We start from the raw sequence: 26,447 nt of genomic DNA, 5'->3' as shown, positions 1-26,447 counted from the left end.
TGCTAGGATTACAGGTGTTAGCCACTGTGCCTGGCCCATATTTCTTTAGAATTAATTCCTAGGACTGGCTGGGCACTGTGGCTCACACCTGTAATCCCAGCACTTTGGGAGGCCGAGGTGGGCAGATCACCTGAGGTCAGGAGTTTGAGACCGGCCTGGCCAACATGGTGAAACCCCATCTCTACTAAAAATGAAAAATTAGCTGGGCATGATGGTGTTCTGTAGTCCCAGCTACTCGGGAGGCTGAGGCAGGAGAATCTCTTGAACCCGGGAGGCGGAGGTTGCAGTGAGCCGAGATCACGTCATTGCACTCCAGCCTGGGCGACAGAGTGAAACTCCGTGTCAAGAAACAAAAAAAGAATTCCTAAAAGTAGAATTGCCAGTACAGTGTATTCATCTGAAGCCTTTGACCGTGTTGCTCTTACAAAAGCCTCACCTATCATTGTTTACCCAGCAGTGGACAGGGGAGCAAGTGGCCCATTTTATAGACGTTTAGAGCCTTTCCAGGGAGGGCATAGTCAGGTAACCACAGCAGGTGAGGCTGACCAGTGTGTGCCTCTCTCCATGGCCTAGAACAATCACCATGAGGAGAACATATCTTCAAAGATGAAGGGCCTGAATGGGAAAGTGTCAGACCTGGAGAAAGCTGCAGCCCAGAGGAAGGCGAAGCTGGATGAGAACTCGGCCTTCCTTCAGTTCAACTGGAAGGCGGATGTGGTGGAGTCCTGGATCGGTGAGCACTGTCGGAAAGGCCCCGAAGAGCCTTCCCAGAGCTGCTCTTTGTCTCCTTCCATGTCATTGGTTTTCTTCTTCAGAGAAGAAACTGATCAGTTGTGGGCATGGCAGAGAACCTACTACCAGGGTAGACCACTGACTGCCAGCTAGGAGGAGACAGTGTCCTGAGGCCAGAGCTGCCAGAGCTGGGCTGGCACCAGGGTTAATAAAAGCCTGTAAATGCTGCTGCAAGCAGAGATGGCATAATGTGACGTCATGACATGAACAAAGTGGGCACAGCAAAGGCACCACCCAGCTCCTGGGTGAGGGGAAACTGGATCCTGATATCGGGGTCCGCGTGTCCTGGGTAGTCCTGGGTTGTAGTAATAGCGCGTGAACTAGAGGACAGGCTGCAAGGAGCTCCTCATGGCACAGATGGAGGCCAGGCCTGGGTGCAGGGAGGGGCCCGCTAATGTGGGTTCTGAGGCTGCAGTTAGGAATATTGGAATTTATGTGTACACAAAAAATGGTTTGTCTGGGTTTTGGTTTTTTTCTTTTGTAATCCATCTCACTCCACTGAGGAGGGCGGTATATTTTCCACACTTGGTTTTCTAGGTGAAAAGGAGAACAGCTTGAAGACAGATGACTATGGCCGAGACCTGTCTTCTGTGCAGACGCTCCTCACCAAACAGGTCTGCCCTGCCCCTTCATTGGTTGAAATGTATGCAAATAGCATCTCCTGCGAGATGACTGGTGACGTCTTTCACTGACGCATTTAACTATCTTCTGTTAGCCCCTGGGGATCAGCAGGATAAAGATCCTGTCCTGGTCCTCAGAGAGCTTCCAGACTAACTGGGGAAGCAAACACAGAACCAGGCATCTCTGCAGCAGCCTGCTGGGTGCTGACGGGATGGGCACTGCAGGGGCACTCAGTTCTCAGCAGGCGAGGGTTGAAGGGGCAAGCCCTCCTAAGCGAAATCACGAGGGGTGAATGAAAACGGTCAGGGAGAGGCAGGGCGAGTGCTCTAGGCAGAGCTGGCAGGGATCCCTGGGGCAGAAGAGCTGAAGGCTGGGGTCAGGGAGGTGGGAGGAGGCTGCCGCAGTGATCTGCGGGCTGAAGGAGAGCAGGAAAGGGGGCGTGTGTGACAAAGTATCAGCAGTGTCCAGGCAGACAGTTTGGCTTGAGCATCTGGGGGACATGCTGGTGCCATCTGAGTCGAGGCACTTAGGAAGAGCTAGTTCCAGTCCTGTGGAGTCACCACAAATTGGCTTGTCACTCCTTGTTCAGGAAACTTTTGATGCTGGCCTGCAGGCCTTCCAGCAGGAAGGCATTGCCAACATCACTGCCCTCAAAGATCAACTTCTCGCTGCCAAGCATGTTCAGTCCAAGGCCATCGAGGCCCGGCACGCCTCCCTCATGAAAAGGTGGAGCCAGCTTCTGGCCAACTCAGCCACCCGCAAGAAGAAGCTTCTGGAGGCTCAGAGTCACTTCCGCAAGGTGAGGATGGGGCGACGTGAAGCTTAGCTGGCCCACAGCCCAGGGAAGGAAGCCCACCTGTCTGCCCAACTCTGCCACTCCCCCGTGAGGAAGCTGTGAGCTCAGTGCAGAGCTTTCGAACATGGGTGTGGCGTCAGTTAAAACCAAGGTAAATGAGAGGGCCATGTGAGATCGCCATTCAGAAGCACGCAGGACAGACTGAAGACAAGGGCAAAGGGTAGGAAGGGGAAAAAAGGCTGGTGAAGACTTGAAGAAGGGGGAGCAGGAGACAGGAGCAGAGGGGAGCTAAGCTCCCAACAGGCTGTGTGCACCTCTGATTCCCAGGAGCCACCCCGCACCCCACCTCCTGCACTGGGTCGGCATGTCCACAGCCCTGGCGACTCCGCTAACTCGGTCACTTCTGCTTCCAGGTGGAAGACCTCTTCCTGACCTTTGCCAAAAAGGCTTCTGCCTTCAACAGCTGGTTTGAAAATGCAGAGGAGGACTTAACAGACCCTGTGCGCTGCAACTCCTTGGAAGAAATCAAGGCTTTGCGTGAGGCCCACGACGCCTTCCGCTCCTCCCTCAGCTCTGCCCAGGCCGACTTCAATCAGCTGGCCGAGCTGGACCGCCAGATCAAGAGCTTCCGTGTAGCCTCCAACCCCTACACCTGGTTCACCATGGAGGCCCTGGAGGAGACCTGGAGGAACCTACAGAAAATCATCAAGGTACACCTCCCGCTGCCCTCAGGAGCTGCCCGGCCTCCCAGAGCCCTTGCTGGGCCCTGCTCAGAGCCCACACTTACTGAGTAACGACAGGGCAGGGCAGGAGGAAGGAGCATGGTTTCATCAGAAGTTTCCACTTCTTTTTGTTTTCTTGAGACAGGGTCTCTGTCACCTAGACTGCAGTGCAGTGATGCCAACATGGCTCCCTGTAGCCTCAACCTCCCAGGCTCAGGTGGTCCTCTTTTCTGAGCCTCTTAAATAACTGGGACTACAAGCACATGCCACCACGCCTGGCTAATTATTTTAATTTTTGTAGACAGGGTGTTGCTATGTTGCCCAGGCTGGTCTTGAACTTCTGGCCTCAAACAATCCTCCTGCCGGGGCCTCCCAAAGTGCTGGGATTACAGGTGTGAGCCACTGTACCCAGCCAGAAGTTTCCAGTTTCCATTTCTTTTTTTTTGAGACGGGAGTCTCAAAGGCTGGAGTGCAGTGGCCGGATCTTGACTCACTGCAAGTGCCACCTCCCGGGTTTATGCCATTCTCCTGCCTCAGCCTCCCGAGTAGCTGGGACTACAGGTGCCTGCCACCTCGCCTGGCTAGTTTTTTTTTTATTTTTTAGTAGAGACAGGGTTTCACCGTGTTAGCCAGGATGGTCTCGATCTCCTGACCTCGTGATCCGCCCGTCTCGGCCTCCCAAAGTGCTGGGATTACCGGCTTGAGCCACCGCGCCCGGCCAGAAGTTTCCATTTCTGACAGTCCAGCAACTCCCTGCTTGACTGACCAGTCGCTTCCCCGCCAGGTCCACCTCTTCCTGAAGCACCTGGGGGGTGGGAACAGAGAAAGAACTACCAAGTGCTCTGAGCCAGCCTCATGTCTCCCAGCCTCCTTCCCCTCTCATCTTTGGGGAGGTTCCTTGCAGGGAGGCCACCTCCATCCTGAGCCCATCTGTGAAGGAGGGGCTGGTGTCACTGCCACAGCAGTACATAGCTTCTGCCCCTCTTTGGCCCTCAGGAGAGGGAGCTGGAGCTGCAGAAGGAACAGCGGCGGCAGGAGGAGAACGATAAGCTGCGCCAGGAGTTTGCCCAGCACGCCAATGCCTTCCACCAGTGGATCCAAGAGACCAGGTGCCAGCCCTCTGGGGCCAGGGGGCAGCAGCATGTCCCTGCTGTGCTTAAGCCCTGGGGAGCCTCCAGCCCCAAGGAGGTGGGGATGCTTTGTGTAAAACCAGAGGCAGCCTGGCAATAAAGCTGGACTGGCAATGCCTGGTCATGTTTGGAGCCGGGAGTGGGAGCATAGGTAGAGCGGCCTCCCAGTGCTGCGTGTCCCAGAGACCAAGTTGCTGGAGCTCCTGGCCTGAGTGGGGCCACGCCGGGTGTGTGGTCAGCCCCAGCAGTGACTTGGCGACAGACGATGCAGGGTCTACGCATTGAGTACTGATGTTCTTGCTTTTGTTTTCCTTTCTTTTGTCTTCTCTCTGTCCCCCACCTCCCGATTGCTGCTGTTGTCCGGATACCACCTTGTCTCCTGGCTGCTTGGATCTGCTCTCCACAGGACATACCTCCTCGATGGGTTAATATTGTTTTCTTCCTTCTCCGGGCTTGTCGTGTGGGGTCTCGTGCGCTTGCCCCTCTGCCCTTGTCCTGTAGCCTGGCTTGTGGAGGATCCCGGGATGGGCCTTCCTGCCCAGGGCAGGCTGCACTTCCCCTCCCACCTTGCCCGTCACCTCACGAGGAGCGTGTTTCTTGCCCCATAGCCCATGGTCCCGGGTCCCCGATAGAGCCTTCAAGCCAGGGGGAGCTACCCTTGCCTCACTGAGCAATTCCCAGGGCTCACTTTGGGTAGGGAAGGTGATGAAGCATGAAGGCCAGAGCTGCAGTCCAGGGGCCCTGAGAACCCCCGCGCCTGTCCAGCCACCGGGCTCTGTTGGGCTCTCACTGCTGTTTCCACAGCGTGTCCCAACAGTGGTCAGTGGGCATGAAGCAGATGGCAATGTTGGGGGCTCAGGCAGGGTACAGTAAGTTCACAGCTGAGAAGGGCTGGGCACTGACACCTCCCAAGTAGCTGAGGCTGCCACTTTACTTTCCTGGGGTCAGGGAGGGTAAGAACTGTCCGCCCTAATAGAAGGCAAAAATGCCACCGTTATGATGTGATAGACAGGACGTGGGAGGAGCCCCAGGGAGGAGCAGAGCTGTCCCACCCAGTCCCGGCGGGGGCTTCTCTGCTCGGCCTGGGGCCTCTCCCTGGGCGGGTCACCTCTGTGATCTGCCAAGTCCGCTGTGAAAGCCAGGGCTGGTGGGACTGGAGTGGCTTAGCCTGCACTTCTGAGGCTCAGCACACAGGCCTATCAAGCCTGTATAGGCGGCCAGGGGAAAAATAGACACCTCCAGCCGGGCCACACATTCTGATGGCAGAGCAGCTGGGGACATAGGGATCGCAGTTTCCGGCCTGTGCCCGTAGGACACCCTGGCCACCTGATTCCCCTCCCTACCCCAGAGCTGTGTCTGCTGGTCTTGTTCTTGTCTCCATGAGGTCATGAGGTGCCACGCTCCCCTCACCTTACGGCTCCTGCCAAGCCCTGCCCTTCTTGCCCATTCCTAGTGTGAGCTGCCTGGGGTGAGCCATTGGGCCTGCTGCCTCCAGGTACCCGCCGGGCACCAGGTTGCCCTTGCCTGCGCCCTGCCAGCTTGGGCCTTGTGTGTGTCTGTTGCAGTGTGCTCTTGCCTCCCCTCCCTTTGGTGTATTCATTTGGTTTCTTTTCTTTGACTAGCATAGCATATCGTCGGGTCATTCGTGTCTATCAGTATGAAGTTGGGGATGATCTGTCTGGAAGGTTTTTCTCCTTATTTCTCTTCTTACCTCACTGTGGCTTTACTGATGCACTCTTGACATCCCCAGGCGGCTCCACCCTGACTAACCTGCCGCCCTCGGCCGCTTGGGAAGGAGGGGTCTGTCCTCCCACTGCACCGGCACCCAGCCTCCTGCCCCCAGGTCCTGGGGGCATTTTCCCCGGGGGGACATGGCGTGACTGTGAGTCTGACCTGCTGGGGTAGGAGGAAGCCTGGTGCCTTGCCTTGCTGGAGCACTTTGAACTTGGGGAGATTGCAGAGCTAACCCTGGCTCGCTGGGTTTTAAAAGGGTAGGCTGGGGCGAATGTGGGTACAGGGGAGCTTGGGCTAAAACCCCACCAAGGCCATACACCCCGTGTGAATCCGTCCCTGCACGTCCCTAACTTGTTTGTCGTCTGTTTCCTGGTAGCCTCTGTGACCTGGCACTGTGTTCTCTTGGGAAGGAGGTTCCCCAAAGCCCATCTGCTCTCAGAACTTGACCCTAGAGAGGAGGCTGCCTCCCTGGCTGTGTCTAGAGGGTGAAACCAGGATCTGGGGCTTAGTCACAGCCATCCCTCCTTTTGGCACAGTTGGTCGTGATCTCCCAGCACTCCACTTGTGTCCTTTGTCTGCAGGGTCGTGCTCTCATTCCCCCTAGAATGGGGATCCCTCCTCAGGAACCTTGCCAGGACACTCCAGGGTTTCTATGGGGAGGCTGTCAGCTTCTCAGCCTCCCCTCTGCCCTGAGGTCTCCCGTCTGTCAGGTGTCAGGTGTCCCATCCCCTCCATGGCTGCAGAGAGGATGCTCAGACAGGCTTGCAGCTGCCCTGCACCCATGGGGGAATTTAAACTCCATTCCTGAGTCATCCTGGCCCTGGGAACAAGACGAGTGGGCTCAGCCCTAGCCCACACCAACGTAGCCGCTTCCCATCTCTAACACAGGAGAAATGCTCCCTGCCCTCCCTGGATTCCTGGGGCCCATTAGGTAAAGATGGCCAATTGCAGTTAGGTTCAGTTCCCTTAAAAGGAATGTGAGGTTGCCAGGCACTGCTCTCTCTGAGAGAAGGTTCATTCTGAGCTCTCGGCGAGCTGGGAGCAGGCCCTTTTCCTTACTGTCCTTCTGTGTCTAGGTCCTGCATGGTGGAAGAGTCGGGGACCCTCGAATCCCAGCTTGAAGCTACCAAAGTAAGTGCCCATGGGGCTGTGGCCCAGCAGAGACCCCTCACCCAGCCACCCCGCAGGCTACCCCTTTCCTTCCTGGTTTAAAGTCAGGAACCAGATGTGTTATTGTTCTTTTCCTTTGGCCTAAAGCAGTCTAGGGCTCTTCATTCTCTCTCTCTCTCTCTCTCCTTTTTTCTTTCTTTCTTCATGGAGTCTCATTCTGCCGCCCAGGCTGGAGTGCAGTGGTGTGATCTTAACTCACTGCAACCTCCACCTCCTGGGTTCAAGCGATTCTCCTGCCTCAGCCTCTCCCAAACAGCTGGACTACAGATGTGCCACCACGCCCGGCGAATTTTTGTTTCTTTTTAATTATCTTTTGAGATAGAGTTTCACTCTTGTTGCCCAGGCTGGAGTGCAGTGGGCATGGTCTTGGCTCATTGCAACCTCCACCTCCTGGGTTCAAGTGATCCTCCTGCCTCAACCTCCCAAGTAGCTGGGATTACAGGCGCCCACCACCACACCTGGGTCGTTTTTGTATTTTTTGTAGAGACAGGGTTTAATCATGTTGGCCAGGCAGACTGGTCTCGAACTCCTGACCTCAGGCGATCTATCCGCCTCAGCCTCCCAAAGTGCTGGAATTATAAGCGTGAGCCACACCTGGCCTAATTTTTATGTTTTTAGTAGAGACAGTGTTTTGCCATATTGGCCAGGATGGAGTTGCCATCCAACTCCTGATCTCCAGTGATCTGTCCGCCTTGGCCTCCCAAAGTGCTGGGATTATAGGCATGAGCCACCGCTCCCTACTGAGGGCTCGTCACTTTAAAGATAAAGTCTGGGGCTGGGTGTGGTGACTCACCCCTGTAATCCCAGCACTTTGGGAAGCTGAGGCGGGTGGATTGCTTGAAGTCAGGAGTTCGAGACCAGCTTGGCCAACATGGTGAATCCCCATCTCTACTGAAAATACAAAATATTAGCTGGGTGTGGTGGCAGGCACCTGTAATCCCAGCTACTCGGGAGGCTAAGGTAAGAGAATCACCTGATTCTGGGATGCAGAGGTTGCAGTGACCCGAGATCAGGCCATTGCACTCCAACCTGGGTGACAAGAGCGAAACTCCATCTGAAAAAAAATTAAGTCTTTGGGCACGGTGGCCCACACCTGCCCAAAGTCCAGCACAGGCAATGTAGCAAGACCTTGTCTTAAAAATAAGGCTGGGCACAGTGGCTCATGCCTGTAATCCCAGCACTTTGGGAGGCCAAGACAGGCGGATCACTTGAGCCTAGGAGTTCAAGACCAGCCTGGTCAATGCAGTGAAACTTCACTTCTACTAAAATACAGTGGTGGGCGCCTGTAATTCCAGCTACTCAGGAGACTAAGGCAGGAGAATCACTTGGACCTGGGAGGTTGCAGTGAGCTGAGATTGCGCCACTGCACTCTAGCCTAGGTGACAGAGTGAGACTCCATCTCAAAACAAAATTAAAAATAAAAATCTTTGGCCATTGCTTCCTGGAGTCCTCACCGCACTTACCCTCAGTGTGCACTGCCCACCCTGACATTGAAAGTCTCTCCTCCTGCTGAGGTGGTTGGGATTTCTTCAGCTTCACCCCATCCCACTATTCCTATTCTAAAATGTTCTTGTTTTAAGAGGTCTCAGGCCAGGCCTGGAGCCGGAACCAGAGGGCAGTAAGTGGCTCCTGGGCTGGTGACTGAGCTGAGGGCCCGTCTGAGCATCTGTGCTCCCTGCCCCTGCAGCGCAAGCACCAGGAAATCCGAGCCATGAGAAGTCAGCTCAAAAAGATTGAGGACCTGGGGGCCGCCATGGAGGAGGCCCTCATCCTGGACAACAAGTACACGGAGCACAGCACCGTGGGCCTGGCCCAGCAGTGGGACCAGCTGGACCAGCTGGGCATGCGCATGCAGCACAACCTGGAGCAGCAGATCCAGGCCAGGTACCCAGGAGGGCTGTGGGCCAGGCTCAGCCCGGAGCCCAGGGAGGAAAAGACACGGTCGCCTGCTTTGTGGAGGGTCTGCTCCCTAATTTCTGTTTTTCTTCCAGGAACACAACAGGTGTGACTGAGGAGGCCCTCAAAGAATTCAGCATGATGTTTAAGTGAGTTCAGCCCTACTCGCCCTGGCTGGGTGGGGGGTGTTCGGCAGTAGGGCTGCGTGCTGAGCTGCCCTCCCTCGGCTTTGTACTGCAGACACTTTGACAAGGACAAGTCTGGCAGGCTGAACCATCAGGAGTTCAAATCTTGCCTGCGCTCCCTGGGCTATGACCTGCCCATGGTGGAGGAAGGGGAACCTGACCCTGAGTTCGAGGCAATCCTGGACACGGTGGATCCCAACAGGTAAGCCTTAGGCCGGGTGCTGTGAGCCTCCACCCTGAGCACCCACCTGCCCTCCCTGCTCAGGCTCTTGCTCCTCCCCTTCTAGAGACGGCCACGTCTCCCTGCAAGAATACATGGCTTTCATGATCAGCCGTGAAACCGAGAACGTCAAGTCCAGCGAGGAGATCGAGAGCGCCTTCCGGGCCCTCAGCTCAGAGGGAAAGCCTTATGTGACCAAGGAGGAACTCTACCAGGTATGGGCCTCAGGAGGTGGGTGAAGAGGTGTCCTTTGGAAAACTAAAGCCACGTTTGTGGCAGAGCCGAGTCTGGGGCAACAGGCTGTGCACTGTGTACAGGAGTCTTCTCCCCATTTACAAATCAAACTCAGTATGGACTGAAGTCCTGGATCTGCTCGTAGCAGCAGCTCTGAGACCTGGGAGGTCAGGTTTGAAGTGGGTGCAGCTGGCTCAGACACCAGGTGCGGTCTCTTACCCCATAGAACCTGACCCGGGAACAAGCCGACTACTGCGTCTCCCACATGAAGCCCTACGTGGACGGCAAGGGCCGTGAGCTCCCCACTGCGTTCGACTACGTGGAGTTCACCCGCTCGCTCTTTGTGAACTGAGCCGCTCCCTGGGTCACCCGCCCCTCGCTGCCTGCCCCGCGTCGCCTTGCTGCATGTCCGCTCCTCTGTGTGCTCTCACTTTCCACTGTAACCTTAAGCCTGCTTAGCTTGGAAGAAGACTTAGTAGAAAATGGTGCTTCACTAACCCGCTTCCGGTCCAGTCACAATCACTATGTCACTGTGGGGACCCAGATCCACGTCTCGAAGCAGCTGCCCGCATTCCGACTTCAGAAAATCAAAGCAGCTGGCTCTTCCCCTTGTTCTCCCGCCCTCCCCCACATCTGTTTCATGTAAAAGACAAATAAATGATGACTTGCCCCAAAACTTTGCTTTTCTTCATTCAGCTTGTTGTCAGAAACATAAGGCTCGGCACAGCGAAGGCTTGCACCCGCCTCCCGGGACCCCTCAGGTGGCCACTTCTGCTGCCAGGAGGTCCAGGTCCTCAGCCTCCCGGGGCCCTTGTTCCGTGAACTCTGTGCTCAGCTGCCACACCTTTACTGTGCCCTGGGCATCACCCGCAGCCAAGAGCTGAGTCTGCTGGCTGTTGAACTCCAGACAGTAGACGGGGCTTTCATCCTGGGTTTGCTTGATCAAAACTGTGGGTTTCTGGGAGCTTTTCTGGAGATCAAACAGCTGCACGTCACCTGCAAAGACAGATACATGGAGTAAGAGAAACTCTAGAGACCAACCACATGGCAGGAGGAGGCTAACGCCTGGGTTCAATCCTGTCGTGTGCAGCCACGGTTGCTTTGAGTTGGGTTGCTGGAGGGAAGCCGTCCTTACCCCCACGTGCAGTCTTTCCCCAACCCAGAACCCCAGGTACAAGCAGGGGCCAGACCACCCACCCCTTAAAGAGATCCAGGCCTGGCGGCCCCTTCCTACCTTCGCCAGAGGCAGCTGCAAAAACCAAGGGCCGCACTGGGGACCAGCGCACAGCAAACAGATACTTGAGGGAGAGCTGCAGCGAGGTCAGGGGAGGGGCCTGCAGCATGGAGTACAGGTGGACATGGCCGTCGGTCCCAGCGCTCAGGAAGAGATTCCTAGATAGGATGCAGAAGGCCAGGCAAGGGAACCGGTGCTGGGCTCTGGGCGGTGCTGGCCCCCAACACCAGACCCCTCCTGGGCTACCCAGCTCATGAAGAGCCTCCCGGGTCCCTGAGCCTGGAGCTGGTCCTCTCATCAGAGGGATGATGCCTGGGCCAACCACCAAAGACCTGGACAGGGTCTCGGGTGGGCAGAAGGCAAGCACTTGAAGCAGTTCATCATGAGGCTTGGCAGGCTAGAGACCTGCAGGGCAGGGATGCCCTGGCCCCACTATGCCCCGGGCCCAGGCCTCCCCTGCCTACCTGTGGAAGGGGGAACAGCTCACAGCGTAGATGGGACCACCGTGGGGGGAGAAGGTAAACTGTGCCGGGGCCCGCAGGGGCACAGAGCTGGGCATCCGCGTGAGGGCTGCCTCTCCAGCTGCCAGGGAACACTTGAGCGGGAAGCCACCTTCCGTGCCCAGAATGAACAGCCTCGGGTCAAAGCTGGAGAAGGCCACTGCCGTGGCGCCCACCTCGGTCTCCCCCCGGGGATGCTGTGGAGAAACGGCAGCAGCAGGGTCAGAGCCAAGGGCATCAGATGGCACTGTCCCAACAGCCAGAGAACAGGAGGGACGACCCCAGTAAGTTGGGCCCACTGGCCACACCTTTCCGCCCCCAAGGCTCTCCAGTGCAGGCCAAGGCAGCTTCCGGGCGCCCGCGTACCTTCTTTAGCTTGGTGCTCCGTGGCAGTTGCTGCATGACCAGGGCGAAGCCCTCTGTGAGCTGCAGCTGGCCTGCCCCGACGCCACGCCAGAGCAGCACCTTCCCGTCGGTGGCTATACTCAGCACCTGGAAGCGGTGGCTGTGCTCGGGCTCGGGCAGCCACGCCACCTGAGATGACAGTGTGCAGGGCCAGGATGGACACAAGGGACACCTGGCCCAGGTGTTAACACTCCACCCCTACCCTCCCTCTCTTCCAGGAAAAAAAGAATTATCAGGGAGAGCCAGGCTCACCCACCAGGGGGCAGGCCCAGAGGGTTCCCAGGGCCCTCTCCAGTCCCAGAATCCCAGTGCCGCTCACTCGGTGCCTGCAGAGGAGGCTGGGAATGGCCACAGGGCCCTGGGAGTGGCTCCTGAGGGGGGTGACTCATGCTGTGGGAGCTCTGAGAATGCAGGAGGCAACTGTCCAACTGCCAACGCCCGGGTGACCTTCCTAGGAGAGTGGGTGCCCTCTCCCCAGCTCTGCCTCAGGGGCCACCCCGCCCGGCAGCCCCTGCCCTGACCTGGGACACAGGGTCTGTGTGGGTGTCATCCGTCAGGCCTGTGCGCCACAGCAGCGGGTCCTCAGGACGGCTCAGGTCCCACACCAGCACCTCGCCACTGTACAGCCCTCCTGCAGGGAAAGCGGGCCTGGGCAGAGGCTCAGCCCCACCCTCAGCCTGGCTTCCTGGCCAAGCACCCGCCCTGGCCCACCCACAGGGCCAGGTGGCAGAGCCACTTGGCTGGAAGTCATCCCCGCAGAACGAGAGTCCTAGCCCCCAGCTCCCCTGCTGTACCCCAGGGAGCTTTGCCAGACACCCCTGCCCTGCACCTGGCAGCTCCCTCCAGCACTGCCTGCCCCTTACCACTGATGGCTTCCCAAGGGCACCTGCCTCTTCTGGCCTCTCCACAGCCCCCTGGCCCCAACCGTGGACCCCTTCCAGACTCCTCCTCCGAGTTCCACCCCCTCAGGCCTCACCACAGACCTTCATCTGGGCTCCAGGCTGAGGGGGGTCAGGGCCTGCCTTTCTGTCTCCAGGCCAAAGGGCCCATGAAAAGCTCCCTTGTGTGCCTCTGCAGGGTGGGAAGCTGAGTCCTGAGAGGAGAGGAGGCAGAGGCAGCAGGTAGCTCACCTGCGACATGGGAGGGCTGCGTGGGGTGGAAAGCCAGACACAGGACAGCGCTGGGGACCTCCACCACGGCCGACGGCTGCCGGGGACTCAGGCCTCGCCGGTCCAGGTTCCAGGCACACACGAAGGACTTAAGCGTGCTCCAGTCCCCATGGTCCAGCCTGCACACGGACACGCCTGAGCCGGCTGTGCCCCTGGGTGGGGCTCCTATCACCCACCCCACCTCTCTCCCCACTAGCCCCCGACACATTCGCTGTGTCCTTGTCACTAGACACTACTCTGGGCATTGAAGTGGCCCACGCTCCACTCTAGCACCCCAAGGGCATGACATTCTCTGGAAAACAGTCCCCAGGCACCAAGGATGGTCCATGCCATGCAGGATGGGGAAGCAGCGAGGCAGGCAGGCCCAGGGCCGCCGGGCAGGGGGGAGGGCGGTCCTGGCACTCAGCCCCACTGCCTGCTCTTCTCCTGCCACTTGTCAACCCCGCCCAGGAAGCCTTAAGAAGATGGCCAAGAAGATCCTTAAGAAGATCCTTAAGAGGATGGCCAAGCTCTTAGAACCAACTCTTCCCTGTGCAGCTACAGAGACAAGGCCCAGCGAGGGTCCTGGAGTGGCACGCTGCCCTCACCCGCCCCACTGCCACTCACCTGCCGTAGGCACAGGCCACCACGGAGCCAGTGGAGTTCCAGGAGATGCCGGTCACATGCAGACCCTGCGCCTGGGCTGGGGGGTAGCCCAGGGTATACAGACAAGACACCTGCGGAGACATCCCCAACCCTGAGTCCCAAAGCCACCAGCAGAGGGCCTCGTGACTGCCTAACCAAAAACCCCACCTGGGCCAGGCCACACTGGCCCCAGAGGCCCTCAAGTCCATCGGCCAGGCCTAGAGGAAAATGTGGAGCGTTCATCCCCACATCTGTCCCAGCAGGATGCTTCCAACAGCCCAGAAGGCATGGCCTGAGAAGCAAGGCCGACCAGGCCCCTGCCCAGAGCGGCAGCGGCCCTCACAGGTGCACTCCACAGTTTCCAAGCCTCAGGGGCTGTAGCAGGAAGGTAGGGATGGCTGCCAGCAGCATAAAAATGCCCAACATGGCCGAGCGGGACACTTGACAAGGGGTCAAGCAAACCATCCAATGTCACATTGTGCTACACGCACATGATTTTGTGGTGGTGGTGGTGGTTAGTCGGTTGGTTTTCTTTTTTGAGACAGAGTCTCACTCTGTGGTCCAGGCTGGAGTGCAATGGTGCAATCTCCGCTCACTGCAACCTCCACCTCCCAGGTTCAAGTGATCCTCATGCCTCAGCCTCCCAAGTAGTTGGGACTACAGGCACGCATCACCACACCCAGCTAATTTGTGTGAGTGTGTGTGTGTGTGTGTGTGTGTGTGTGTATATATATATATATATTTTTTTTTAAGAGACGGAGTCTTGCTGTGTCGCCCAGGCTGGAGTGCAGTGGTGCGGTCTCTGCTCACTGCAACCTCCGTCTCCCGGGTTCCTGCCATTCTCCTGCCTCAGCCTCTGGAGTAGCTGGGACTACAGGCGCCAGCCACCACGCCTGGCTAATTTTTTGTATTTTTAGTAGAGACGGGGCTTCGCTGTGTTAGCCAGGATGGTCTCGATCTCCTGACCTCGTGATCCACCCGCCTCAGCCTCCCAAAGTGCTGGGATTACAGGCGTGAACCACTGCACCCAGCCTAATTTTTGTATTTTTAGCAAAGATGGGGTTTCACCATGTTGCCCAGGTTAGTCTCGAACTCCTCACCTCAGGTGATCCGCCTGCCTCGGTTTCCCAAAGTGCTGGGATGACAGGCATGCGCCACAGTGCCCAGCTGCACACAATTTTTTGTCTAGCTCTGGCATCTCGCTTTCAGTTCCCAGCCGGCCACAGCCACATGTGAGGAGGCTGACAACCAGCCTAGCCAGGGGTAGGCACCAGCTGCCCAGGAAGTAGTGTGTGCCAGGAATCCAAACAGCCTCCCAGATTCTCTGACGTTTCAGATCTGTTGACCTCATGATTCTACATAAAGAAACTATCCACTGAAGGCTGGGTGCAATGGTTCCTGTAATTTCAGCACTCTGGGAGGCTGAGGCAGGAGGATAGCTTGAGCTCAGGAGTTCAAGACCAGCGTAGGCAAGATGGTGAAACCCCATCTCTACCAAAAATACAAAAATCAGCTGGGCATGGGGGCCAGAGCCTGTAATCCCAGCTACTCAGGAAGTTGAGGTGGGAGGATCACTTAAACCCAGGAGACAGAGGTTGCACTGCTGCTCTCCAGCCTAAGCAACAGAGCAAGACCGTGTCTCAGAAAAAAAAAAAAAAAAAAAAAAAAAGGCCGGGCCTGGTGGCTCAACACCCGTAATCCCAGAACTTTGGGAGGCCGAGGCAGGCAGATCACGAGGTCAGGAGTTCGAGACCATCCTGGCCAACATGGTGAAACCCCGTCTCTACTAAAAATACAAAACAATGAGCCAGGCGTGGTGGCGGGCACCTGTGGTCCCAGCTACTCAGGAGGCTGAGGCACGAGAAGAGCTTGAACCTGGGAGGTGGAGGTTGCAGTGAGCTGAGATCACGCCACTGCACTCCAGCCTGGGCGACAGAGTGAGACTCCATCTCAAAAAAAAAAAAAACTCATTTTGTTAAAAAAAAAACAGAAACTATCCACTGGAAAGACTCCCCACTCCACAGCCACACCCCGGGCACTGCTGGAGCATGTGCAAGAGGTGCCTCTGCTGTGGAAAACAAGCTGGCAGGAGACCAGGACTAGCAACTCCACTCCTAGGTTTAGACCCAAGAGAAACGAAAACTCACGTCCACCGGACACAGGAACGTGACTCACAATACCCAAAAAGGGGAACAGCCCAGATGTCCATCAGCTGATGAGTGGCTAAATGAATGTGGTCTGTCGGTGGAGCACTAGGCAGCTGTGAAAAGGAACGCGGCACCAATCCAAGCCACCACGTGCATGAACTTATTATTTTCAAACAAGGCTATACAGTGGGCTAGGAGGTGGAAGGAAGCTCTTGAAGGCCTGGTAATGTTCACTTTGTTGATCTGTGTTCTGGTTCAAGGAATGTTTACACTTTGTAAAAAATCATCTCAGGAGGCTAAGGCAGGAGCATCTCGAGCCCATCTGAAGTGCAGCCTGGGCAACACAGGAAGACCCTAACTCTAAAACAATTTTTTTGGCCAGGTGCGGTGGCTCACGCCTGTCATCACAGTACTTTGGGAGGCTGAGGCAGGTGGATCACCTGAGGTCAGTAGTTCGAAACCAGCCCGCCCAGCATGGTGAAATCCTGTCTCTACCAAAAATACAAAATTAGCCAGGTGTGGTGGCGGGTGCCTGTAATCCCAGCTACTCAGGAGGCTGAGACAGGAGAATTGCTTGGACCTGGGAGGTGGAGGTTGCAGTGAGCCAAGATCATGCCATTGCACTGATCTTGCACTGGGTGACAGAGCAAGACTCCATCTCAAAAAAAAGAAAAAGACACAAGCTCCCTCATCTCAAACCCAATGCTGTCTGCCCAACTGCCCATCAGTGTTTACAGGGTCATGACTCTGGACAGTACCCGGAGGGCAGATGACCTGGAGCATGGTAGTGAAACCAGAGAGACTGGGGTTCAAGTTCTGGCTCAGCCCTTGAGCTGAGCCTTGAGCTGTGTGGCCCTGGACAAGTCACTTAGCCTCTCTCAGCCTCATCTATAAACTGAAGATTGTAATAGTACTACCTCATACAGTTGGTTTTTTTGTTTGTTTGTCTTTTTTTGAGATGGAGTCTTGCTCTGTTGTCCAGGCAGGAGTGCAGTGGTATAGTCTCAGCTCACTACAACCTCCGCCTCCCGGGTTAAAGCAATTCTCCTGCCTCAGCCTCCTGAGTAGCTGGAACTACAGGCATGTGCCACCACGCCTGGCTAATTTTTGTATTTTTAGCAGAGACGGGGTTTCACTATGTTGGCCAGGCTGGTCTGGAACTCCGGACCTCAGGTGATCCACCCACCTCGGCCTCCCCAGTGCTGCGATGACAGGCATGAGCCACCGCGCCCGGCCTCATACAGTTGTTTTGAGGAGTGAATAAGATACCACAGGAGACTTTTTTTTTTTTTTTTTTTGAGACGGAGTCTCACTGTCGCTCAGGCTGGAGTGCAGTGGCTGGATCTCAGCTCACTGCAAGCTCCGCCCCCCGGGTTCCCGCCATTCTCCTGCCTCAGCCTCCCCAGTAGCTGGGACCACAGGCGCCGCCACCTCACCCGGCTAGTTTTTTGTATTTTTTTTTTTTTTTTTAGTAGAGACGGGGTTTCACCGTGTTAGCCAGGATGGTCTCGATCTCCTGACCTCGTGATCCGCCTGTCTCGGCCTCCCAAAGTGCTGGGATTACAGGCTTGAGCCACCGCGCCCAGCCAGCAGACATTCTTAAATTGGGCCTGGCACAAAGAAGGCCCTCGCTGTACCATACATGGGGAGGCAGAACAGCCGGGCCACCCGGTTCCAGCCTCTGCCTCCACTGCTCACCCGCTCAGCTTCACCCTGGACGTTACTTCCACATAGGATGTCCATCTCCCTAACCGTAAAGTGGACAGAACAACACCTACCTCAAGGTCAGCAGTGAAGACTCACTGACTTATTCTTAGGGAACCTAGCCCAGTACCAGGCAGGACGTTAGAGCCTGGTGACTGCTGACCATGACGACGACTGGCACGGCTGTTATTTGTGGGAAGGAAAACAAGGGGAGACAGAAGTGGGGCAGGGGCTCCACCCGAGGCTGCACCAGCCCATCCCCTACCATCTGCTGCTGCTCGGTCCAGTTCACCTCGAAGCCATCAAACGCGTGGCTCTGCCAGTTCTTGTTCAGCTCTCGGATGACCATGGCCTCCACTCTCCGAAGAAAGGCTGCGAGCCGAGGCACGTCGTACCGGGACAGGGGCTGCACGCTGACGGGCACAGGGGCCTCCGTCTGCACCTGGGCATCCACATGATTCCGGGCCTGGGCGGACGCGTTGGCAGTGGCAATGCTGGCCGTCTGGCAACTTTTCTGGGGGGGAGGGTGAAAACAAGCATCACCACCCAGCTGTCCTCACCCAGCCCCCGCCCAGCCCCTTGCCTGCCCCTCCTGCTTGACCTCCTCCCAGGTGCGATGGGTCCCCGGCTAGGGGCCTCTCTCAGTGAGGTCTGGGTTGGAGATGGCCCCTTGACTCTCCTATGTCCCACAGTCAATCAATGCCAGCCAACCAGAGCAGTGTGTCCGCACCTCAGCCCCAGGGACCAATTCAGGGCTGGCCAAGGGACCCACACAGGCCAGTGAGACCCTGCCCCAGACTTTTGGTACAACAATTCGGAGAAGCCAGAGGGCTCCATTTCTGAAGACGTGGAGGGCAGGCAGAACCACGTTGGCTCACACCAGCAGCCTGGCAGACACACAGTCTGATGCCCATGAACAACCCAGCTTCACACCACCCCAGCTGCCTCCCTCAGCAGGCAGCCCTCCCAGCACCCGGGCGAGCAACGGCAGCTCCGGCATCCACTATGAGCTGCTGGGTGGGAGGCAGAGCACCGCCCCCAGAGGCCTTGCTCTCCACCCTGCCACCACGCCTACTATTCCTGGTCCCCTGCTTAGCTGTACCTGGCACAGGTACAAACATCAGAACACGGAAGGAGAAGCCAGCCTCCCTATCTTACAGACATGCCCGATCTTCACCAAACGAAGGCTCTCTGGGCAGAAGCAATGATTGCTGCTTGAGGGGCTTTCCCCAGGTGGCCAAGGGACAATGACAAGGCCCTGGACTGCCACACTCCCTCCTTCCCATCTCAGGCAGGATTCGAGCTGGGCCAGGAGGCAAGACCGGAGGAAGGAAGGGGGCCGGACTCACCAGGACAGTTCTCTTCTGAACAGAGAGGCCTCAGCACTGGTACCCACCCTCACCTCCACAGGTCACTCAATTCTCTCTGCTTGTCTGTGTCCTAGTGAACCCTAAGTCCCCCAGCATAAGACTCTGATCTTTGAATCCCCAGCACTTTGCACGGTATTTGGCACAAAGCAGATGTTCATTTATACACATACACACACAGAAAAAAAACGCTGGCGCAGTGGCTCAGGCCTATAATCCCAGCACTTTGGGAGGCCAAGGTGGGCGGGCGGGTGGATCACAAGATCTGGAGATCAAGACCATCCTGGCTAACATGGTGAAACCCGATCTGTACTAAAAATACAAAAAATTAGCGGGGCGTGGTGGTGAGCACCTCTAGTCCCAGCTACTCAGGAAGCAGAGGCAGGAGAATGGCATGAACCCAGGAGGCGGAGCTTGCAGTGAGCCGAGATTGCACCATTGCACGCCAGCCTGGGCAACAGAGCGAGACTCCATCTCAAAAAAGAAAAAAAAAATTAGACAGGTGTGGTGGCGCGTACCTGTAATCCTAGCTACTCAGGAGGCTGAGGCAGGAGAATCACTTGAACCTGGGAGGCGGAGGTTGCAGTGAGCCAAGATCACGCCACTGCACTCCAGCCTGGGGTATGGAGGGAGACTCTGTCTCAAAAAAATAAATAAATAAAATTATTGAGGCCAGGCACGGTGGCTCACGTCTGTAATCCCAGCACTTTGGGAGGCCGAGGTGGGCGGATCACCAGGTCAGGAGATCGAGACCACCCTGGCTAATATGGTGAAACCCTGTCTCTACCAAAAATACAAAAAAATTAGCTGGGTGTGGTGGTGGGTGCCTGTAGTCCCAGCTACTCGGGAAGGCTGAGGCAGGAGAATGGCGTGAACCCAGGAGGCAGAACTTGCAGTGAGCTGAGATCGCGCCACTGCACTCCGGCCCGGGAGACAGAGCGAGACTCCGTCTCAAAAAAAAAAAAAAAAATTACTTAGTGAGCATCTACTTGCCAGGCATTGTCTGGGTAATGAAGATACAGCAGAAAAGAAAATGTGCAAGATTCTTGTGCCCCAGGTGCTTACACAGGGGTGGGGAGAGATGCAAAATACCAAATCCACACAGCACTGAGCACATCCAGAGGCACGAGAACAGAAGCAAACAGCCAGGGAGGCTGTCTGGATGGGACAGTGAGGGTGGCCTCTTAGACAGAAGGCATTTGAGCTGAGACGTGAAGGACGTGAAGGAGTCGGCCAAGTGGAAAGCTTCAGGAAGGAGTGTCGTGGGCCAGAATAAAATGATATAGAGGAAAATTGCCTGAGCGCAGTGGCACACACCTGTAATCCGAGCACTTTGGGAGGCTGAGGCAAGAGGATCACTTGAGTCCAGGAGTTTGAGACCAGCCTGGGCAACAGAGAGAAACTCTGTACCTACAAAACAATTAAAACTTTGCCAGAAGCTGGGCGTGGTGGCTCATGCCTGTAATCCCAGCACTTTCGGAGGCCAAGGCAGATGGATCACAAGGTCAGGAGTTCAAGACCAGCCCGGCCAAGATGGTGAAACCCCATCTCTACTAAAAATACAAAATTGGCCGGGCACAGTGGCGGGCACCTGTAATCCCAATTACTCAGGAGGCTGAGGCAGGAGAATCGCTTGAACCTGGGGGGTGAAGGTTGCAGTGAGCCAAGATCTTGCCACTGCACTCCAGCCTGGGTGACAGAGGGAGACTCCATCTCAAAAAAAAAAAAAAATGGCCGGGCGCGGTGGCTCAAGCCTGTCATCCCAGCACTTTGGGAGGCCGAGACGGGCGGATCACGAGGTCAGGAGATCGAGACCATCCTGGCTAACATGGTGAAACCCCGTCTCTACTAAAAAAATACAAAAAAAACTAGCCAGGCGAGGTGGTGGGCGCCTGTAGTTCCAGCTACTCGGGAGGCTGAGGCAGGAGAATGGCGTAAACCCGGGAGGCGGAGCTTGCAGTGAGCTGAGATCCGGCCACTGCACTCCAGCCCGGGCGACAGAGCCAGACTCCGTCTCAAAAAAAAAAAAAAAAAAATTGCCAGGCATGGTGGCACATCCTGTAGTCCCCAGCTACTCAGAAGGCTAAAGTGGGAAGATTGTTTGAGCCCAGGAAGTGGAGGCTGCAGTGAGCCGTTGATTGTGCCACTGCACTCCAGCCTGGGCAACAGAGCAAGTAAAGCCCAAGACTCTGTTGGACTCTGGGAATCATGGAAAGAAGGGAATCCAGGGTGACCCTGGGATCTGCACTGAGAACCCGTGGACAGAGCATCCCCAGATGTGAGGTCACACTCAGGCAGAGAACACAGGGCAGTTCTGTGGGGCCTGCTCTGGACTCAGATGCCTCAGCCACCCACGGGGAGGCATCAAGTATTCCCAGGGGAGGTTATGAAGCTTTGGAGAGCTTCTGACCAGACATGTGACTTGAAGCCAGAGAGCTGGAGGAGGCTGCTGAGGGAGCATACACATCAAGGAATGAATGAATGGGCCAGGGGATCAGAAAGTGCATGTGCCGAGTCAAGGGGACTAAGGGAGAATCTCAAACTCCGTGAAAGCCACAATTCTGACCACAGTGCCACTTGGTAAGAGCTCACTTCCAGGTACTGTGCCAAGAGCTTCACCCACATCACCTCATTCCTCCTCACAACCACCCTACGAAGTAAATCCTATCTTCATATTATTAATGTTGGCACTGGGGCACAGAGAAACTGAGGAACTCACCCAAGGTCACACAGCAAAAGGTGATCGACTTGAACCCAGGCGGCCTTGGTTTTTTTTTTTTTTTTTGAGACAGGGTCTCACTCTGTTGCCCAGGCTGGAGTGCAATGGAGCAGTCATAGCTCATTGCAATCTACCTCTGCCTCCTGGGCTCAGGCAATCCTCCCACCTCAGACTCCCAGGTAGCTGGGACTACAGGTACAAAACTACACCTGGCTGATTTTTTAAAATAATTTTTTCGTAGAGACAGGGTCTCACCATATTATCTAGGCTTGTCTCCAACTCCTGGGCTCAAATGATCCTCCCTCCTCGGCCTCCCAAAGTACTGGGATTATAGGTGTGAGCCACCGCACCCAGCCAACCTGACTTGCCACTAGACTGACCTCACGACAGTAAACTGCATCCCAGCCATGGTGCTCTCCCACACACGCGCGAGGCTGGGACGACCACGTGTCGCTGCACTCCGCTTCAGACGCTTGGCAGATACAGCACTCCTCACAAACTGAAGAATCATGGTGCCCTGTGCTGCACAAGCCTATCGGGCCATTTTCCCTACAGCATGCGCTTAGTTCATGCCTCTGCCGCATTTTGGCAATTCTCACAGTATTTCAAACTTATTCATTCTTATATCTGTTATAGTGATTTGTGATCAGTGATCTTTGATGTTACTACAGTAACTGTTTTGCAGCACCACAAATTGTACCCACGTGAGACAGTGAACTTCATCGATAAATGTTGTGTGTGATTTGACTGCTCTACTGACCAGCTGTTCCCTGTCTCTCTCTCTCTCCTTGGGCCTCCCTATTTCCTGAGACAAAACAACACTGAAAGTAAGCCAATTAGGCCAGGTGTGGTGGTTCATGCCTGTAATCCCAGCACTTTGGGAGGCCAAAGCGGGCAGATCACCTGAGGTTAGGAGTTCGAGACCAGCCTGCCCAATGTGGTGAAACCCCCATCTCTAGTAAAAAAATACAAAAATTGGCCGGGCATAGTGGCTCATGCCAGTAATCCCAGCACTCTAGGAGGCCAAGGCGGGCGAATCACCTGAGGTCAGGAGTTCGAGACCAGCCTGGCCAACACAGCAAAACCCCATCTCTACTAAAAATACATAAATTAGCTGGGCATGGTGGTGTGCACCTGCAACCCCAGCTACTCAGGAGGCTGAGGCAGGAGAATCGCTTGAACCCAGCCTGGGCAACAAGAGTGACACTCTGTCTCAAAAAAAAAAAAAAAAAATTACCCAGGCGTGGTGGCGGGTACCTGTAGTCCCAACTACTTGGAAGGCTGAGCCAGGAGAATCACTTAAACCCAAGAAGCGGAGGTTGCAATGAGCCGAGATCATGCCACTGCACTCTGGCCTGGGCATCAAAGTGAGACTCCATGTCAAAAAAAAAAAAAAAAAAGTAAGCCAATTAATATCCCTACAGGGGCCTCTAAATGTTCAAGGGAAAGGAATAGCTGCAGGTCTCTTAATTCAGAAGCTAGACATGATTAAGCTTAGTGAAGGGGGCATGTTGAAAGCTGAGACAGGCTGAAGCCAGGCCTCTTGCACCAAACAGCCAAGTTGTGAATGCAAAGTTCTTGAAGGAAATTAGAAGTGCTACTCCAGGGAACACACAAATTATAAGGAAGTGAAACAGCACATTGCTGACAGGGATAAAGCTTAGTGGCGTGGATAGAAAATCAATCCAGCCACATTTCCTTAAGACACACCACAACCCAGAGCAAGGCCCTGACTCTCTTCAACTCCATGAAGGCTGAGAGCGGTGAGGAAGCTGCAGAAGAAAAGCATGAAGCCAGCAGAGGTTGGCTCATGAGCTTTAAGGCAAGCAGCCATCTCCATAATGTACAAATACAAGATGAAGCAGCAAGTGCTGCTGGAGAAGCCGCAGCAAGTTCTCCAGAACATCTAGCTCAGATTATTGATGAAGATGGCCGCACTAAACAGATTTTCTTTTTTTTTTTTTTTTTTTGAGACAGAGTCTCACTCTGTCACCCAGGCTGGAGTACAGTAGTGTGATCTCGGCAACCTTCACCTCCTGGGTTCTAGCACTTCTCCTGCCTCAGCCTCCCGAGTAGCTGGAATTACAGGTGTCCGCCACCATGCCTGGCTAAAGTTTGCAATTTTTTTTTTTTTATTTTTTTTTTTTGAGACGGAGTCTCGCTCTGTCGCCCAGGCTGGAGTGCAGTGGCCGGATCTCGGCTCACTGCAAGCTCCGCCTCCTGGGTTTATACCATTCTCCTGCCTCAGCCTCCTGAGTAGCTGGGACTACAGGTACCCGCCACCTCGCCCAGCTAGTTTTTTTGTATTTTTTAGTAGAGACGGGGTTTCACCATGTTAGCCAGAATGGTCTCAATCTCCTGACCTCATGATCTGCCCATCTCGGCCTCCCAAAGTGCTGGGATTACAGACTTGAGCCACCATGCCTGGCCATGTTTGTATATTAATTATTGCTTTGTCGGTAGAAGATGGAGTCTCGCTATCGCCCAGGCTGGAGTGCAGTGGCCAGATCTCAGCTCACTGCAAGCTCCGCCTCCCGGGTTCACACCATTCTCCTGCCTCAGCCTCCCGAGTAGCTGGGACTACAGGCGCCCGCCACCTCGCCCGGCTAGTTTTTTGTATTTTTTTAGTAGAGAGGGGGTTTCACTGTGTTAGCCAGGATGGTCTCGATCTCCTGACCTTGTGATCCGCCCGCCTCGGCCTCCCAAAGTGCTGGGATTACAGGCTTGAGCCACCGTGCCCGGCCCATGTTTGTATTTTTAATAGAGACAGGGATTCACCATGTCAGCCAGGCTGGTCTCAAACTCCTGAACTCAGGTGATCAGCCCACCTGGGCCTCCCAAAGTGCTGGGATTACAGGCATGAGCCACCACACCTGGCCCAGATTTTCAAAGTGGATGAAACATTGGAAGGACATGCCATCTAGGAATTTGGAAACTAGAAAGAAGTCAATGCCTGGCTTCAAAGCTTCAAAAGACAGGCTGACTCTCTTGTTAGGGGATAATGCGGCTGATTACTTCAAGTAAAAGCCAAAGTTCATTTATATCCAGAAAATCCTAGGGCCCTAACAAATAATGCTAAGCCAGGCACAGTGGCTCATGTCTGTAATCCCAGCACTTTGGACGCCAAGGAAGGTGGATTATTTTTGAGTCCAAGAGTTTGTGACCAGCCTAGGCAACATGGGGAAACCCAGTCTCTACAAAAAATGTGAAAATTAGCCAGGTCAGCTGGGCACAGTGGCTCACGCCTGTAATCCCAGCAATTTGGGAAGCCAAGGTGGGCTGATCACGAGGACAGGAGTTCGAGACCAACTTGACCAACACAGTGAAACCCCAACTCTATTAAAAATACAAAAATCAGCCAGACGTGGTGGAGCGCACCTGTAATCCCAGCTATTTGGGAGGCTGAGGCAGAAGAATCACTGGAACCTGGGAGGCAGAGGTTGTGGTGAGCTGAGATCACCCCATCGTACTCCAGCCTAGGCAACAAGAGTGAAACTCTGTCTCAAAAAACAAACATTAATATGGCACCTGCAAATTTCCCGTGAATTGGTAAGAAGCCACCATTACTCTTTGTGCTCCAGGACACCTAAGTCAGCGTCCCATGGTTTGAGATCCCTTTGGGGATGAGGCCCAAGTCCATACCCTGCCACCATGCCAGGCAGTGTGTGACTGGCAAGAGGGTAAGGCTCCAATAAGAAGCCCCCAGGAAGGAGTCACAGAAAGAAATGAGGCATGGGAGTCAGGATCCTCGCTTCCTAGGTCACTCTCAGAGGGGAGTGTTGAGGAAGCTGGGCCCCGAGCCAGCCTCCCACACCTAGAAAGTGTATCCAGGGACCAGGCACTATGGCTCACGCCTGTAATCCCAGCACTTTGGGAGGCCAAGGTGGGTGGATCACAAGGTCAGGAGATCAAGACCATCCTGGCCAATGTGGTGAAACCCTGTCTCTACTAAAAATACAAAAAATTAGCCAGTCGTGGTGGCGCACGCCTGTAATCCTAGGTACTCGGGAGGCTTAGGCAGAATTGCTTGAACCTGGGAGGTGGACGTTGCAGTGAGCTGAGATCACACCACTGCACTCCAGCCCGGGCAACAGAGCGAGACTGTCTCAAAAAAAAAAAAAAAAAAGGTGTGTTCAGGGAAGTACAAAGGGCTGGGCCAGACTTTACATAATCACACCAGGACGTCCTCGGAAGGAATCAGAGAACAGTAACTACCAAAGCAAGACCAGTAGGGTCCACCCTCTTGAGAGTCTGAGGCCCCAGGGACCCTCTGCAGCCTGAAGGCCAATTCTTCCCCAAGAGAGCCTGCAGCCATGGAGAAGCCCAGAACATCAGCACTCCTGCCTCTCAGAGGAAGGAAACTGAGGACCAGAAAGGTGAGGAGATGCCTCCTGCAAAGTCCACCTGCCCCACAGGACCCCTTTTCTTGGAAAACCTCCTACCCAAGCCAAAAGCTAGGCCCCAAGCCCAACTTCTCTGACTGAATGAAAACTGGGGCCGGGCGCGGTGGCTCAAGCCTGTAATCCCAGCACTTTGGGAGGCCGAGACGGGCGGATCACGAGGTCAGGAGATCGAGACCATCCTGGCTAACACGGTGAAACCCCGTCTCTACTAAAAAATACAAAAATCTAGCCGGGCGAGGTGGCGGGCGCCTGTAGTCCCAGCTACTCGGGAGGTTGAGGCAGGAGAATGGCGTAAACCCGGGAGGTGGAGCTTGCAGTGAGCTGAGATCCGGCCACTGCACTCCAGCCCCGGCAACAGAGCGAGACTCTGTCTCAAAAAAAAAAAAAAAAAGAAAGAAAACTGAACACTGGCTGCGCACAGTGGCTCACACGTGTAATCCCAGCACTTTGGGAGGTCGAGGCAGACGGATCACTTGAGGCCAAGAGTTCGAGACCATCCTGGCCAACATGGCAAAACCCCACCTCTACTAAAAATACAAAAATTAATCGGACGTAGTGGCACACACCTGTAATCTCAGCTATCCGGCAGATTGAGGCAGGAGAATCACTTGAACCAGTAAGGCGGAGGTTGCAGTGAGCTGAGATCGCGCCATTGCACTCCAGCCTGGGCAACAG

The 26,447-nt window shown here is 55.3% G+C and overlaps 2 protein-coding genes across 6 annotated transcripts in view; one reads left to right on the top strand and one right to left on the bottom strand.

Annotated features, from left to right (window-relative positions):
* The window catches only part of SPTAN1 (spectrin alpha, non-erythrocytic 1), an 85,890-nt gene extending 75,714 nt beyond the window's left edge, over positions 1 to 10,176 (top strand). For 3 of the 5 annotated variants that reach the window (XM_023217013.2, XM_023217014.2, XM_023217010.2), the window contains 12 exons: positions 574 to 733; positions 1,330 to 1,406; positions 2,003 to 2,212; positions 2,623 to 2,919; positions 3,928 to 4,040; positions 4,468 to 4,485; positions 6,872 to 6,926; positions 8,653 to 8,849; positions 8,957 to 9,010; positions 9,102 to 9,248; positions 9,334 to 9,481; positions 9,727 to 10,176. In XM_023217013.2, the coding sequence (XP_023072781.1) occupies positions 574 to 733; positions 1,330 to 1,406; positions 2,003 to 2,212; positions 2,623 to 2,919; positions 3,928 to 4,040; positions 4,468 to 4,485; positions 6,872 to 6,926; positions 8,653 to 8,849; positions 8,957 to 9,010; positions 9,102 to 9,248; positions 9,334 to 9,481; positions 9,727 to 9,852 (1,602 nt within the window). In that variant the 3' untranslated portion in view covers positions 9,853 to 10,176. The remainder of the gene's footprint in view (positions 1 to 573; positions 734 to 1,329; positions 1,407 to 2,002; positions 2,213 to 2,622; positions 2,920 to 3,927; positions 4,041 to 4,467; positions 4,486 to 6,871; positions 6,927 to 8,652; positions 8,850 to 8,956; positions 9,011 to 9,101; positions 9,249 to 9,333; positions 9,482 to 9,726) is intronic. The other 2 variants (XM_023217012.3, XM_023217011.3) reach the window with 2 other exon arrangements.
* The window catches only part of WDR34 (WD repeat domain 34), a 29,188-nt gene continuing 12,913 nt past the window's right edge, over positions 10,173 to 26,447 (bottom strand). The window contains exons 3-10 of the mRNA XM_023216897.2: positions 17,549 to 17,797; positions 13,415 to 13,524; positions 12,770 to 12,927; positions 12,161 to 12,270; positions 11,601 to 11,768; positions 11,199 to 11,431; positions 10,735 to 10,892; positions 10,173 to 10,496 (exon numbers count right to left, since the gene is read on the bottom strand). Of these exons, the coding sequence (XP_023072665.2) occupies positions 10,258 to 10,496; positions 10,735 to 10,892; positions 11,199 to 11,431; positions 11,601 to 11,768; positions 12,161 to 12,270; positions 12,770 to 12,927; positions 13,415 to 13,524; positions 17,549 to 17,797 (1,425 nt within the window). The 3' untranslated portion in view covers positions 10,173 to 10,257. The remainder of the gene's footprint in view (positions 10,497 to 10,734; positions 10,893 to 11,198; positions 11,432 to 11,600; positions 11,769 to 12,160; positions 12,271 to 12,769; positions 12,928 to 13,414; positions 13,525 to 17,548; positions 17,798 to 26,447) is intronic.

The sequence above is a fragment of the Piliocolobus tephrosceles genome, chromosome 14 (genome assembly GCF_002776525.5).
Source record: "Piliocolobus tephrosceles isolate RC106 chromosome 14, ASM277652v3, whole genome shotgun sequence".
Taxonomy (NCBI): Eukaryota; Metazoa; Chordata; class Mammalia; order Primates; family Cercopithecidae; genus Piliocolobus; species Piliocolobus tephrosceles.
The sequence above is the reverse complement of the archived record's forward strand: the minus strand, read 5'-3'. Positions and strand labels throughout refer to the sequence as shown.